This window comes from Nipponia nippon, unplaced genomic scaffold (genome assembly GCF_047370975.1).
Source record: "Nipponia nippon isolate SJK-2023a ecotype South Korea unplaced genomic scaffold, ASM4737097v1 scaffold_3, whole genome shotgun sequence".
Classification (NCBI taxonomy): Eukaryota; Metazoa; Chordata; class Aves; order Pelecaniformes; family Threskiornithidae; genus Nipponia; species Nipponia nippon.
In genome coordinates this window covers 3,689,162-3,704,169 of record NW_028262347.1, presented here as the reverse complement: position 1 = coordinate 3,704,169, position 15,008 = coordinate 3,689,162, and the positions used below count along the sequence as shown (strand labels likewise).

The following is a 15,008-nucleotide window of genomic DNA, read 5'->3' as shown; positions in this document are numbered from 1 at the left end:
GCATTGACTGGATCTCCACTTTCTACGGAAGGAAACTAGACTTCACCTATTGCTGATTGCATTGTAGGCATGTTTAGCAAGATAAACTGAACTCTTGGTAATGGATTTTCACCCTTCCTTTCCCAGTAGAGTAGGAGTCATCTCCATTCAGGACCAGACACAGCCACCACCACCAATTCCTCCACTACTCATCTCAAAGCATCCAGTTCCCCTTTTCTCTTGCCATCAAAATCCATTTGTTCATCCTCAAATTCAGGGTGTTTTTTAATACTTTCTTTTCAATATCCCTCATTCAGCAACCATCTTTGTACCTTATCCAAGCCATCTTGCCTGGAAGGAACATGATCACAATGTGAATCTAAATGTGGACCATAAATTACTGAAGCCTTTTGGGACCCCACAAGAAACGATACTCAGATTGTTATTTACTCACATATTATGTATATACAATACATCTTTTGTTCATATACTCTGCTGAGCTGCAATGTACCATTTTCCCTGTGTCCCCTATGGCTTTCTCACCCTCCCACTCTGTGCTGTAATCAAGTCAAGGGAGTAAGATTCGAGAGGTAGGGATTGGGTCTTTATAAAGATACTTGGACCACAGCATGTGGATGCTCTGTTAGTTAGATTAGATTGAAAAACATTAAGACCAAAACAGAACAGGGAAAGAGAAAGAAAAGGAAGGGAAGAAAGAAGAAAAAGGAGAGGGAAAACAGGGAAACAAAAAAAAAAGATTTTTTTTTTTTGTCATGGACTTCAGAGGAATCATATTTCACCTGGATAAAAAGCAGGAAAACAGCAAGCTGGCAGCTGAGAGGCAGCAGGGACTGTCTGGAATATGTTACCTGAACTTCTCTCTCACACCTCAGCACGGTCACCCTAGATCAGGGCTGTGACATCACCTGAGCAAAATCAGATGCTTGTTTAGCAGCTACCCTGTACTGCTGCAAACAGAGAACTTCAGGCTCCAGGGCTGACAAGCTGGTTCCTTCGATGAATCACTTTTAAGCTCTTGCACAGCTTCCCAGCCCCAAGATAATGTGGAGAATGAAGCAGCAATGAGCTTGCCGTTCCCAGTGCAGGAGGGAAAGGGGTGAGTTACAGTCCACGTTGTGTTTACATTATTACACCACTAATTCTTAGCATCATAAAATTATATTTAAAATTTACACCAAGAGTGCCAGGGAATGTTACTAGGTTCTAAAGTGAAATCAGGTCAATGCTTTGTAGGCAGGATTCCAAGCTCCATAAATTTCTGGATATACTTCCCCCAAATTTACATCAGCACCAACAGCAATCAAACCAGCTACAAAAAATCTCACCCGGTCAAAGAATTTTTTAATGCACCATATATTTTATCTGCACTTCCTAAGTTTACAATGTTGTTAGTTTGATTGATGGTGTGCTTATTTATTGGCACAGCAAAAGTAATAATACATGAAGAAAATGCTCAGAACTTTAAAGGCAGCTGATGAGAAGAAAGCAACAGGATTTATGGGAAGTGTAAACAGCTGCAGAGACAACAAAGGAATAATTGAGTCCTTGCATTGCTTCACTTCTGGTGGCTCCTTTCTAGTTAAGTGTCTTCCATGCACTCAGGAGAAAATACCAGTATTCTTTTGTCAGATATTGCAAGTGATTCTAGTGCCTGCGAAAAGGTGGTTGGCCTGGAGGCTGGCACTCAGTCTGTGGAAGAGATTTGGCCCTGTTTAAGCTCTGTGCACTCTAGCAACTACACGCCTCAATGGTGGTTTGCACAGATAAGTGTACCGATAACACTGCTGGAGGAAGGGAGACCAACAGATCAATAGCAGATCATTAGCTCAGCTGCCATAGCCTCTTGGGTCCCTGGCTTCAGTGTTGCAAAGGCTAGAGAGTGATGAGTGATGCTGATCACCAGAGAGTGGATACTCAAAAAGCAGAAGCTAAATGAAGATAACTAACCTCCTCTCACATGGCTCACTGCTGAATCCCGTTGATCAGGACCAAAGTGACTCCCCCAAGGCCATGCACGCAGTGCTGGGAAATGACCCAGGTCTGCCGAGAGCTGGATCCCGACCTAGGACTATTCCGCCTCTGAAGTCAGTCCACACATCTCTGCTGATCAACATTAATGATTTTACCCTCCTTTAATTCTTTATTAATAGAGCCTTTCTCAGCTGGTCCATTATTTCACAAGGATCAAGGTCAGGCTGCCATAATTATCCAAGCACCACATTTATCCTTTTTAAATAGAGATACAACGTTAGCTTTCTTTCAGCCCTTTGCTGCTTTGACACATGCTCAGAAGGAAAAGTAATGATCCGGAGAGCAGGAGCCTTCTGATCACTAGATGAAGGGAGTGGACTAGTGACAAAAATAGTAGATGATGGTGTGATTAGGTACATCTGCTCAAAGAAGAGGGGCTACTGGAGACATGCAAGCAGTCTCAGTTCTGGTCTTTCCTGAGTAACTACCTTGTTTTGAAACCATAAGAAATATGAACATGTGCATTGAAGAAGGTGGTGTATGTGCAAGAGACAAGATAACCGTGTATTTACTGGGACAAAGTCTGTCATTTGTTAAAGGAAAACCCTGGTTAGGAAAAAGACAGTCCTTCAGAATAACACACACAGTAAAACTGGATTGTGCAAAGCCATGGAAAGCATAGAGAAGAGCACAGGGAGCTTATAAAGCAGTAATCAATTTCTTCTCTAATTATTATTATATAAATCTGCATCCTTATGCCTAGCCAGCCTTCTGTCCTTCTGTAAGGACTTCCATCTGAAGCATTAGTACCCTTTATTTCTCATCCACGTAGGTACCAATGACACCAGTATGTTGCTCTGCAACAAAGCTGTTTCCCATATATTTAAGCCAAGAAGTGGGTTTTACATGCACGAGGGACATTCTCCAACCAAGCCTTGGAAGCAACAGAGAGGCTCATAACAACACTCTCTCATGGAGATTTCTGGTGTCTAACAAGGTTTGAGCCCAAGCTGTCACGCTTCCTTCCTAAGAGAGGACCAAAAGTCTATTTCTCCTCTAAAACTTCCCATTTTTACAAAGTTAGTAGGAACTTGGTATTTTTGAGAGCTCCAGGCTTTGGCCCAACTCGGACAAGAATGGCCAATGGGTTCAGAAGTCAACAGAGGAGACAGAGTAACAGATGGACCGGAGGTGCACATGCAGGCCACGTTGACGCAATCCCACTTCCTTCAGAAAGCAGGACAGTAGCCGAGAGAGTCATACTTTGGCTTCCACAGTAGGAAGGTCAGGACAATGATATCATGGCTTTTGTCACTTTCCCCCTCATTGAGATCCATGACAGCATGAGATAACATCCAAGCCAAAGCAAATGGACTCACGCACAAAGACAAGGCAGGGAAGGAGGGTCTGGGCTCAGCCTCCTGGAGATGCCCCAAGCAGAGCAGGAGACACATTCCAGCGTTACCTCTTATCTGCAGCTTCAACATCCTGAGAATGTTTCTCCTTGGCCAGGTCCCAAAAGCTCACATGTCCCAAAGCAGTGAATGCAGCTGATGCTACAATGGAGAAAAGCAAAATCTTTCTGGTTCAGAGCCAGGCCACCCCATGCTAAATCTGAATGGGGAATTGTCTTTCCTCTTGAGCAACTACCTTTCCTTCCAATTGCAGAGTGCCACACAGATCCTAGCAGTCCTAACAGATGTCCAGATAGCCAGAAAATCCTGTAGCCACTCGAGGCATCGCAATGGCATTGCGTTGAGCCAGGCTATCAAAACAACATAAGCTCTTCCCAATATTATTTCAAGGGTGCTGTGTTGGCGGAGACAGATGAATATTACCCTGGCGCATTCTGAGATCGCTTTGTCCTGTGGGATAAATAATCTTGCATTACAAAGATGAGCAGCCCAACTGTTATGAGCAACATTTAGCAGGGACACGGTATTGAGTGTCAGATGCTTCTTACATCTCCATTCAAACTAATTGCCCTGAGCTGCTTTTAGAAGTTACATGAACAGGTCCCTGATCAGTCACTCACATGGTGGCTGGAGAAGCTAAGAAAACAAGATGCATATTAATGTAGGATGAACTGCTCACAGGGAGGCCTTGTTTCATCAGTTCTCAGTTCCCATTGTTATTTGGTTGGAGGTTTCAAGAAGGAGAGACATGATGGAGCTGCCCTGCACTGGGACAGATTTCCTGCAGATCCACAACTGTATTAATCAGAAATCCTGCTAAAAGTTACTGCAGAAATTGAGCAAGTTACCAGTCTTTTCCCCTGCCAGCTGGATGACTGTGGGGCAGAAAGGCTCAGAGATGACAAAAGGTACCCAAAAATAACAGAAGACACCACTTCACACACAGGCTTTCCATCATTTTCTTCACCCTGGTGAAAGTCAGTATGACTTGCAAACAACAGCAAATTATCTAATTTGTTTGTACATGCTCAAAGACTTCTTGTGAACAGCCCCCACTGTGAAATCACAGCTCCAGGTACTAAGTACTATACAAGCACCTATTAACAGAAAGTGCTTACCCAAATCAGAAAAGGGTGTGAGAGAAACAGGGGCACGGAAAGGTGAATGTGTGCAAGCCAATTCAGAACCAAGAATAAAACTGTCATCTGCTGAATATATAACCCATGGCCCCACACACTACCTGATACTGCCTCTGAGCAGTATTTTCATGCTCTAACAGGACTCCATGAACAAGGGGACAGCTTTCTGCTTGGCCTGCAATTTCTATGTTTAATTTCCTCGTATTATTATCTGAAGCATCCCCTCTGAAGAGGATGTACCCACTACATGATACATCTCCATTTCTAGGAAAGGGCTGTGATGGTGGATGAAGGCTGAAATGCCACAGCCTGAAATGCCAAACCACCAGGAGCCCCCGAACCACAGCTGGATCCAAAACATCAGCTACAGCCTCCTCCCAGATTACCCCTGCCTCCCCCGGACAGGATGCTGACAAGACTGAACTCCATCACACGTGCCTGGAAACACTTCTAAGAGCTAAATAGATGATAAACACCAAACCCCCATGCTGCTTAAAAGCAGGTGCCATGAAATGCATGCACGGATCCCATCTGCATGGGGTGGCTGTTGTTGCCCGCAGCAGCTGCCTGTCTAGAGCTGCTCCTGATCCCCTCGCCTCTCCTGCAGGTCCCCCTGCCTGCTCACAGCACTTGAAGGCAGCAGGCTGCCTGCAGTTGCCATAGAAACTACACCTCGCACCCTCCCCTTAATGATAGACAGGTGCCAGGATAAGTGAGTGGATAATCGACAAACAGGATTCGGTGCTCTGGTATTGGCCTCACTGCAACTGTCATTAGAGTCCCTGAGAAATGAGAGACACACTAATTTGAGCAGAGATGGGTTTTCTCTCCTCCCTGTGCTGATGCTTCCAGCAGCCGCCTCTCTGGCCGGGTTAAGGGAGGCTGGAAACAGGAGCAGGAGGGAAACTGAGCAGTTGCCACAGCAACAGCTGAATATGCATCACCAGAAGGTTTGTCCATGCAAGGGAGCAAGGAGTTGACCATGCTCACCTGATGGCCCAGCAGGTCCTCTACCTCCTTCCCAGTGCAGCTACCCAGGCATTTACACCAGGGTGCATTCTGGAAGGAGGTGGGCACCTTGCCTTCCTTCTGTGCCTTGCAAAGAGGACAAAGCAGGACATTTGGGGGCCCTGAAAACCTGTCTGCTTTTTGAGAACTTGGGGCAAAGCCCTCCCTGAGCCAGACTGAGATGCACCAGCAGGGTGGGGAAGGGCGTTGCTGAGTTTACTACAAAGTCCATGATGAGGAGATGTGGGCATTATAATTTAGAATAGAATAGAATAGAATAGAATAGAATAGAATAGAATAGAATAGAATAGAATAGAATAGAATATTTTCAGTTGGAAGGAACCTACAATGATCATCTAGTCCAACTGCCTGACCACTTCAGAACTGACCAAAAGTTAAAGCATGTTATTTAGGGCATTGTCCAAATGCCTCTTAGATTTCTTCCAGTTCAGGCTGAGCTGTCATTATCACTCCCTGCCTTCTTTTTCCCTCCTCCCTTTTTCCCTGTTTCCCAAAAAGCCCATCCCCAAGAAGAACAAGCAGCAGGTCAGAGCTAAATCAGTGCACTCCACTGCAGAGGCCTCTGGTACAGCTCTTCATCCAGCACGAGGCACGAGCAAGAGCTGGCAAAGTAGCGCCCCACTCCTCAGCAGCTGCTTGCCAGCACACGGCTCACACAGCTTTCTATCGCTTTTGACAAATTAATATTTGAAGCAGTTGTTTCTTTTATGTGGGCTTTACTGTCATTAGCACGTACAACTCGACATAAAACACTTTGGTGTGAGATCTTTTCTTCTGTTCTCTTTTTAGGCAGCAGATGAAAATCCTTTTAATAAAAAGCATGTTTGGGGGAGGAAGAAAAACACATGCACACACAAATCGGCTGAGCAGGGAAAGATGAAAACCTCCTTCAAGGTAATTAAATGATTATGTATCTTTTAAACCCAGCAGATAACAGATTTGTTATCTAGGCTTGCTTTTGGCTTTTGCCATTTTTTTTCCCTTTCTTTCCCCCACACAAAGCTAAAATCCTTGCAAGGCCCGGAACAAGATAGTGTTCATCTTAGAGAAGAAGAAGGCACAAAAGAAGACTTAATCCTTTATCCCATCAACTCAAGTAGGCTATCCCAGCTTACCCAGCCTTGTACAGATGTCTGTGAGACACTGACATGAAAACTACCCCGCTGGATCACAGCAGGTCTGTACAAAGACAAGATGGACAATGCAATCAGGTGTATTGGGTAATAGATATCAGGAGAGACAGGTGCTGTTTCTGCAGCTCCTATCACACCAGAGACCCTCAGATCAATTGTTTTACTCCTCCATGCCTCTGTTTCCCTCCACTACTTGTTGACTGTCTTGCCCGTTTACAGAAGAAAATGACTGAGCTCGCTTACTTGGTGATTGTGTCAAGTAAGTAAGGGTTGATTCCACAGTGTGTTAGTCTGCAATGCAACGCTTCATGGTGCAACACTAAGCCTGCACTATGACTTTAGCTATGGTCAACAACAAATGTCAAAAGCAGAGACAGGATGGCCAAGAAAAAAAATAGAAACCTGGCCTCCTCCCCTCTATCTTTGAGACTAATTCTCTCCACTTTTGCCACTAGCTATTTTAGGGAAAAACAACAACAATCCACTTCAGTATTAAAAAGTCTTTTTTTTTCTCATTCTTTCCCTTCCTGCCCTCAATAGCAATAATATCAGCTCCCCTTTATAAAGCAAGAAGTCACTCAGTATATTTCAAGTTAGTGGACCTGGCTTTCAAAAACCTGCTGTGAAGGGAAATTATACACCAAGGTGAAGTATTTCTGCCACAAATCATCCGGAGGCATCGTCAACGCTATTTGATTGAGTTCAGTGCCATAATCATAAATATTCTTGCTTTATGACCATGCTGGAGTTCTTCACCAGGAGCAAATACGGGCTTTCCCAAGGCACCCAAACTAGTTGATTCAGCTCTATTATGGGCAGAGCTGATTCACTGAGCACCTGACAAGTGACAGGTAAGAAAGTCGTGGCTCCTTCTTGACAGCGAGGGATGTGACTTTTCTGTCCTTTCTCCATCTCTGGTTTAGTTTTGCCAGGCAGTGGTAGGACAGCTGCCCTGCCTTAGCTTGGGGCTGGCTGATCATAGCTGTCCACCGTGTAATTCAAAGGTATCCCTGGATGGTAGACCACAGGCTCTACAAATAGAAACAGCATTTTGCCTTCTGGACAGCATGGGTTATGGCCAAGACCTTTCTGCTGTCCTACTGGATCAGTCTCAAATTCATCCTACACTCTGCACTAATCAGCAACTCATACTATAAGGGAAAAAAAAAAAAAGTAAAAAACCCAGGATCCTCTCAGAGCACATGAAGAAGACCTGAAATGAAGGCAGGTGAGTCCATGGGAATCCAGAAACTTGTGAGATGTGCAAAGGAAATGGAGTTGGATATATACAAGGGCACAAGCCCCCCTTCAGAGTGATCCAGGCTGGGCCAGGGGTGATGAGTACCAGCCCAGTCAGTCCATTTACAGCCTAGGCCATCTGGAGAGTAGGAAGCCTCAGCCCACATGATGGAAAGATGCTGTACAGGCAAAGAGAGAAAATACATCACCTGGAGGTGGGTGTATCAGCAAAGAGAAGGTAAAGACCATAGTGTGGAGGAGGGGAGCAGGCTTGACATGCCAGCAATGATGATTACAGAGGGAGGGAGCTACTGGCACCAGTCCATACAACAGAGTAACACCAATATTTGTTTGCTTGGCAAGAGTCTCTTGGTGCAATCAGACCATACGATCCTGGAAGCCAGCCATGCTAATCTGCTCACCAGACTCATGGAAGGACTGCAAATGGGATGGTTCAACCATCCCACGCTGATAGTACAGTTTCCCATCAGTATCTCCTCAAGACTTACTGATTTAGAAGGTCCTCATGCCTGGATGGTAGCGAACACACCCTGTCCTCATCCTCCTGGGGTACAAGCGCTTGTAGAGGAAAGGATGGAAAGGAGCATTGCAGATGGAGATGAAAGGCCAGTAAAAATAGGCCCACTCAAGGTGACTGTATGTTTTGAGCACTACTGAAGATGGCATTGGGAAGGCTGGAAATGGACCTCAGTCCTGTCAGCCTTTTGAGTCATGTTATGTCATTGGGAACTGGGTGGAAGTCTGGATGGCCAATAAAGAGCCAGGCTTGGCTTGAAGATTCCAAATAGCTTCTATTGTTCAAAGAACCCACTCAATGAATGGGCATGGGTACAGGACAGAAAAGGAAAGAATTAAAGATTCAAGTAAAAAATAGACAGTGAGACAGATGAGTCAGTGAGAAGATGGCTTCTCAAGAGAAGCATGGGAGATATATGCAGCATTTGTTCAACGTGCCATTTGACAAAACCTTTCTGGCCACAGAGCAAATATAAATCTGTGTTTGTCAAAATGCACTTGTGATGCCATTCTTCCCCAGCCTTAGTGTCCTTGAGGGCCACAAACACACAGATGGCAATGACAAGGACCCTGACGCTACAGGGTATTTCTCACATTGTCAGGCAGAAAGCTATCTCTGAAAGTTGGTTTTTTTTTTTTGCAAGGCCATTATCTTTGGAGGTATTGTCCAGTTGTTCCAGTGCTGAGAAGTGTTTCTTCTGTGCAGCAGACAGCAAAACCAGCTCCTGAGCTGAGCAGCTGACTGCCAAATGTTGTGTCCCACGGGAAAGAGGTTTGTGCCCAGGGAGAGTTTTGCTGCAGAAGCCAAGAGGGCTGCCACCCTCATTAGCAATGACCAATGTAACATACATGTGTTGCATGATGCTATCATTTCCTTGTAGATCAATAGTCGTCTTCTAAGGTCAGGTTTGCCATGCAAATCGCACAGAGCAGCTTGGCAAGATCAGAGAGGGAGTAGTTGAAGCTCAGCAGGAAATCCGCTGTTAAAGGGGATAGAAGGGAGAAAGAGCAATCTTTACTGACAGACAAAGCACCCCAGACTGGAGCTGTCTCCTAGTCTGAAGAGGATACCTTTCAGAAACAAAACTAGTGAGAGGTGATAAAGCAGCGATGGAAAAGGTATGCTAAAATAGGCAGATCTGCAGAGGACAATGAGTCCACTGCCTCCTCCCCAGTTCTGCAGAGCAAGACCTTAGAGGGGATAAAGTAAAGACCAGAGGCTTTGCCAGCCCCAGTCCCTTCCCAAAGGAACTGGGATGACACAGAGTTTCTCATGATCTCCTTTCTGATGGGAGCAAGTGTCAGAAATACCAGAGATGTGATAGGAGTTGAGGGAGGAAGAGATACACTGTGAGGCCCTTCACTTTGGGCAGGGGGCTCGAGGAGAGAAGAGGTGAAAACTGGGAAAGTGAGTCCTGTGCTTGGTGCACGAGACACACCAGAGGAGTCTACCAGAGGAGATAAACAGTGGTGGCATTGTACAGCAGGAAGCTGAGACAAAGTGTCCCAGGGAATGCCACCTGAGCAAGAAGTTGAGGTCCCTCCAGTTCCTGAAGTGGGAGGCAGAGAGACCTGTCTCCAGCAGGACTGGCCAAACTCTGTCAAGGCTCCATGTGAGGGAATGGGACCTGTCTGGCTGGGATAGCTTACCAGAAGAGCTGAACCCTGGGCTGCCTTCCTCCACCACTTCATTACCAAGCGGCAGGTGTCCAGCCCTCCAGCTCCTCAGCAAGTTTTCCAGCAGGTTTACAGCAAATTCTGAATCCTGGTAGATGAAGAACTGGCAATCTCCCTGCTCATGAATATTTATGGCCTGTCCCAGTGCCACAGCAGTTCAGGATGTCTGCTCCAGGACACCTTAACCAGCACATGTGTGACATCTCAACGAACACATAAGGAAGGGGTGGGAGGGAACGGGGGATGCCATAGGAGTGTGAAGACACTACATGTGTGTCATTTGGTCCAGCAAACTGGCTAGCCAGTTTGGGCTGAGGGTAGGTGGGGAAACACGTTAGAGACACCAGACCCAGCAGGCAGCACAGGCAGCTGTGGGGATTTCATCCTCTGAATGTGACACACGTTGCCAGAGTCTTCGGCAGCCGCCTCTGTGCCTGGTGGTTCAGCAGATATCAGATCTCTTAATGGGTACTGGTCCCTTGGGCCAGGCTAACAATGAGCCATCTCAGGTCATTTACCGGCCAGGCCAGGATACTTTCAGACCGTTCCTGACCAGGAAGTAATTAAGTGGCTTCCTATTTGTATTCTCCCGAGCTCCACTTGTCTGCAAGTGCTCGTTAGCTACAATATGAGCCAGACAGCATTTGCAGTGCAGCAGCCAGCTCAGTATTAAGCCCCAAGGTCTAGTTCAACTCAGTGACTGGCAATGAGGAATTCCCCGGCCTCGTCTGGAGGCAGTTTGATGTACTGGCCATTAGGCACCAAACCCACGAAGCCACAGAGGTGCTTGAAGCATAGCTGAAATCCACTGGCACTGTGGACATAGCCCTAAATCTTCCCCAGATCTCAGCAGCCTGGGGTATCTGCTTAGAGGCAACCTCCTTCTCTCCTAGAGGAGATGCATGCCCAGTGTTTCCCATCCTTCCCAGTCCCTTGGTGCCGGGAAGCTTGCAATGACTTTCTGAGGTAACATGCTCCCTGTAGCGTATAGGAGGGAGAGGGCAGCTCCCTGGGAGACTAGTAGAGCAGAGAGGAGAGGAGCTGTCTGCAGAGAGAAAGGTGAGGGTGAGCAGAAGAGGGAGAGGGTGGGACTGGAGGTGGAGAAGGCTTCCTGGACTGCTGGTCTGACCCAGGCCAAAAGGTGGCATCAGCCCTGAGCAGCCCATGTATGCGACACACACCCTGTGCCCCTGCCTACCTCAGGCAGCTTGACTCGTCCCTCCTGGAAGGAGCAGGAGCTGGGATCATGAGTGCAGACATGGCGGTACTTGCACCAGTGACACCGGTAAGGGCTCTCCACGCATGACAGACACCTGGAAATAGAGAAAAAGCGTTGTCACTTGGCCATCTGGGTCCTGTCAGCCAACAGGACAGACCTTGAGGCTGATAGTGTTTCTCAGAGGGAAATACATCCCGCAAACATTGCTTTTGCCATCACTGGCAGAAGGCCATGGGCTTTGCACTGACCCAACACCGTCAGGTCTCAGGATGATGCTGGACTTCCCATGACCTGAGCTGGCTGTCACTGTGATCACAAGTGTCTCATATTAATTAGATAATTTAGATTGCATTCATATAATTGTAACTAGAGTGATTATAATTATTGTTGTATTTTGGTTGCCCTGTTACAACTTTTAATCAGACTATCAACAAGTTCTCAGCTTCATACATAAGAGGCATTCCCCTTTTTGCTCATAACAAAATCCTGAGCGTAACAAAAAATACAAGATCCGGGGAGGGGTGGAAACTGCTACAGCCTTGCTACCTGCCCGCTGAACTGCACCAGTGCCCTGGGAGCTGCGAACACATTGCGGGAAGGTGGCCAAGAGAGGGGCTGGCGGGTGGAGTGGTGCCCATGGAAGGGAGTCCCTGTGCACCAGCAGTCCCAGCTGGCTAATCCTCCCACTCACATGATACAGAGGCCAAACACAAACTGGGATGCACCAAGGTCAGAAAGCCAAGGATGAAGCAGGGAATTTTCTCCCCCTGTGTCCCACATGCTTATTAGTGTGAGATCTGCCCAGGGTGATGCAACTCCTGCAAACTCTTAACTCTATTCTTCTTTTCTTTGTCTCAGCAGGAACAAAAGACTATTGTAGCAGCTGCCTGGGGAGCAGAGAGCATATTCAGGAAGTCACCTACTCAGGGTGTAGGAAAGAGCCATTCCCTCAATCTTACAAGGTTTTGCCCTCCTATGCTACATAGACCCTTTAGAGTAAGAGCTACAAACACCTCTCCTGGCTGTGTTACAGCACTGACTTATACCTGCATCACACTTTTTTTTTTTTTTTTAATTTAACACAATGTCTGCTCACCAGCAACTAAACTGAGCCGTAACAAGCTCTCTGCACAAAACAAGTAGTGGATGGTAGTGACTCCTGGTCACTCACACTGTTGGAGATCTTTGTGCAGCTGCAGGCTCTGAAGTACGTGGAGAAGACTTGGGGGAGGAAATTTTCCTGGCTCTTATGTGCCACTGGGTTTTTAATGGGCAGGAGTGAAAAAATTGCCTCCAGTAGAGCTTGGCTGAGCCCAACAGGCAGATGCACACCCTCATCCCTGTCTCTGTGAAATCTTGCTCAACTCCAATCCACTTTCAGCTCTGGTACAGTGAGCTGTTCTTCAAATTGGTAACAAGTGCTTGCTCTGATACATCAAATTAAAAATGGATAGTGTATTATAGTTTGTCAAGTAAGAAACCAAAACATGCCATAAATATTTAACACCACCATCTCTCCTGCTCTCCCCCAAACGCTTGCTTTCTGACACTGTTTGTCAAAGCAGCAAGAACATGGAAATAGGATTTGCCTTTCCTTGTGAATTGCTGAGCTGCAGTAATTATCTGCTTTTGGCACTTCCGATGGCTCAGTGGCGGGGACAGAGACGCTCAGACTTGCTCAGGGGTGGATCAACCTGCTGGAAGAGCATCTTTCTGCAGGAAAGCTGCAGACCTGCTCTGGTGGGGCAGCTCCTGAGCAGTCCTGAGTGCCAGCTGAACCCCAGAGGAATGGGGTGCAGGGCAGGAAAGGAGCTCACAGGATGGAAAAGATGGCCTTGAGGGAATCAGCTGGCTGTTCCCTGCTCAGTTCACATCATGCAGGAACCACCAATTCCTGTCTTTCCAGATCTGAGGGCCCAAGACCATGCTAACCACCTGGGGTAGGCTCCTGCTCATGGGACTGACAGCATGGATGAGGGCTGGAGGTGCATATGTGTGGGCAGGATCCAGCCATCCACAAACAACTGCTTAATAGGAAGATGAGGGGGCCATTTGCTGAGATCATGACTTGCTTTTGACTCCCTTCCCTGGCAAACTCTCCCTGATGTGACGCTCCTCTGCCTGAGGGACACATGAGGATGTACCGCTCCCCAAGGCAATGCTTTCCTGCAAAGGATGCTCATCAGCAGACAAAATGGTCACTATATTACTCTTGGTCTTCTCAGGAGAGACCCCACCATGCTGACCATCACCCAAGAGACCCTGTGTCACTGGTCATACCCTGACCTCTGGTCACACCCTGACCTCTGGTCACCTCCACACCTAACCATTTTCCTGAAGGACATGTGCCTCAGTCAGCAGTGGGTTCTGTGGCAGATACAGGGGTGGGATGGAAAGCAGTTATCAAAGGAAATGAACTTACGAGTTGTGGACGCTGCAGTTGTAGAAGACAAAGCTGGTGCTGGCAAAGGTCATACCCGTTTCCTTGGACTTGAGCTGAAGCTGGACAATGTGATGGTCTCCTGGGGAAAAATATATGCATCAGTGTGTGACTGCTTTCTTAGCCTAGTTAAGCCCTGTTGGCCATGCCACCAGACTGAACCTGGAGCTATCCCACAGTACCTCGGCCAGTCTATCCTCAATAGATGCAGGAAGTTCAAAAAAATCCTTCCAGAGCCCAGTTCTTCAACATATACATCTCCCCCTCTCGTGGTACTGAGGTGATGGAGTAGGTCTTCACCACTGGAAATTATCATACCTGGGAGCAGAGTCTGGGCTGGACGATGACGACAGGTCTAGACCATACCTCACTAATTTCAAAACTATGGTGACTGAATTCATCAAGTAGGAAAGCTAAGCTCAAAGAGAGGATGCAGATGTCTGGAATTATGAGGTCATTAAAATGGAGTACTGTCCTTACAGTTCTTCATAGCTTCAGGTTCATTTGATGTCTCCAGAAGGAAGGGGCCTGTGGAAGATTTGTCTGCTGGCCCCAAGCATGGGTGGCCTGTGTATACACTGTCTGAAGGATAAACTTACCTGCTTTCCTAAGGGGAAAAAGAAAGATTTCCTTTCTCCTCACCCTCATTATTTCATATCTCTGAATAGGGCCCAATACCCAGGACAACCATGCCTGAAAAAGGCTGCCTCCAGATCCTGCCCCCAAAGACAGGTTATGCCTTGATAAAGCAGGATGGAGGAATGAGCAAGGAGGACAGATACCATAACAGTGAGGAAAGAGTAGGGACTCCCTCTCTGCAGCCTGGGAAATGTTGATGAACAGGGAGATTCCCATGTGAACAGTTCCTCCAGGTTCATTCACCCCATTCACCTCAAGGTCCATTCACCCAAGCCTTTGGCTACAAAGAACCCAGCTCAACATGAGGGACATCCACAAGCCATTGCACTTCCAGAAGGACTAATCCATTTCCATAGCATACCCATCCACAACAAAGCCTGCACCTCAGCTCCTACACACCATCTCCTCATTCCCTTTCCCACTGCCCCCATGCTGGGCAGTCAACTGTTACCTCTTCCCATGATGCCAAAAGCCCCATTCAGAGCCCATCAGCTGTGTGTAATGAGTGGGTACAGTAATTGCAGTAATTTGGTGGGCAAGGAATTCATGTTTAATTCAAGATTTCAACCT

At 46.9% G+C, this 15,008-nt stretch overlaps 1 protein-coding gene across 1 annotated transcript in view; it reads right to left on the bottom strand.

The window, feature by feature from the left end:
• Positions 1-15,008, bottom strand: part of PLXNA4 (plexin A4) — a 459,725-nt gene that overhangs the window by 98,909 nt on the left and 345,808 nt on the right. The window contains exons 8-9 of the mRNA XM_087766199.1: positions 13,782-13,881; positions 11,339-11,453 (exon numbers count right to left, since the gene is read on the bottom strand). Of these exons, the coding sequence (XP_087622325.1) occupies positions 11,339-11,453; positions 13,782-13,881 (215 nt within the window). The remainder of the gene's footprint in view (positions 1-11,338; positions 11,454-13,781; positions 13,882-15,008) is intronic.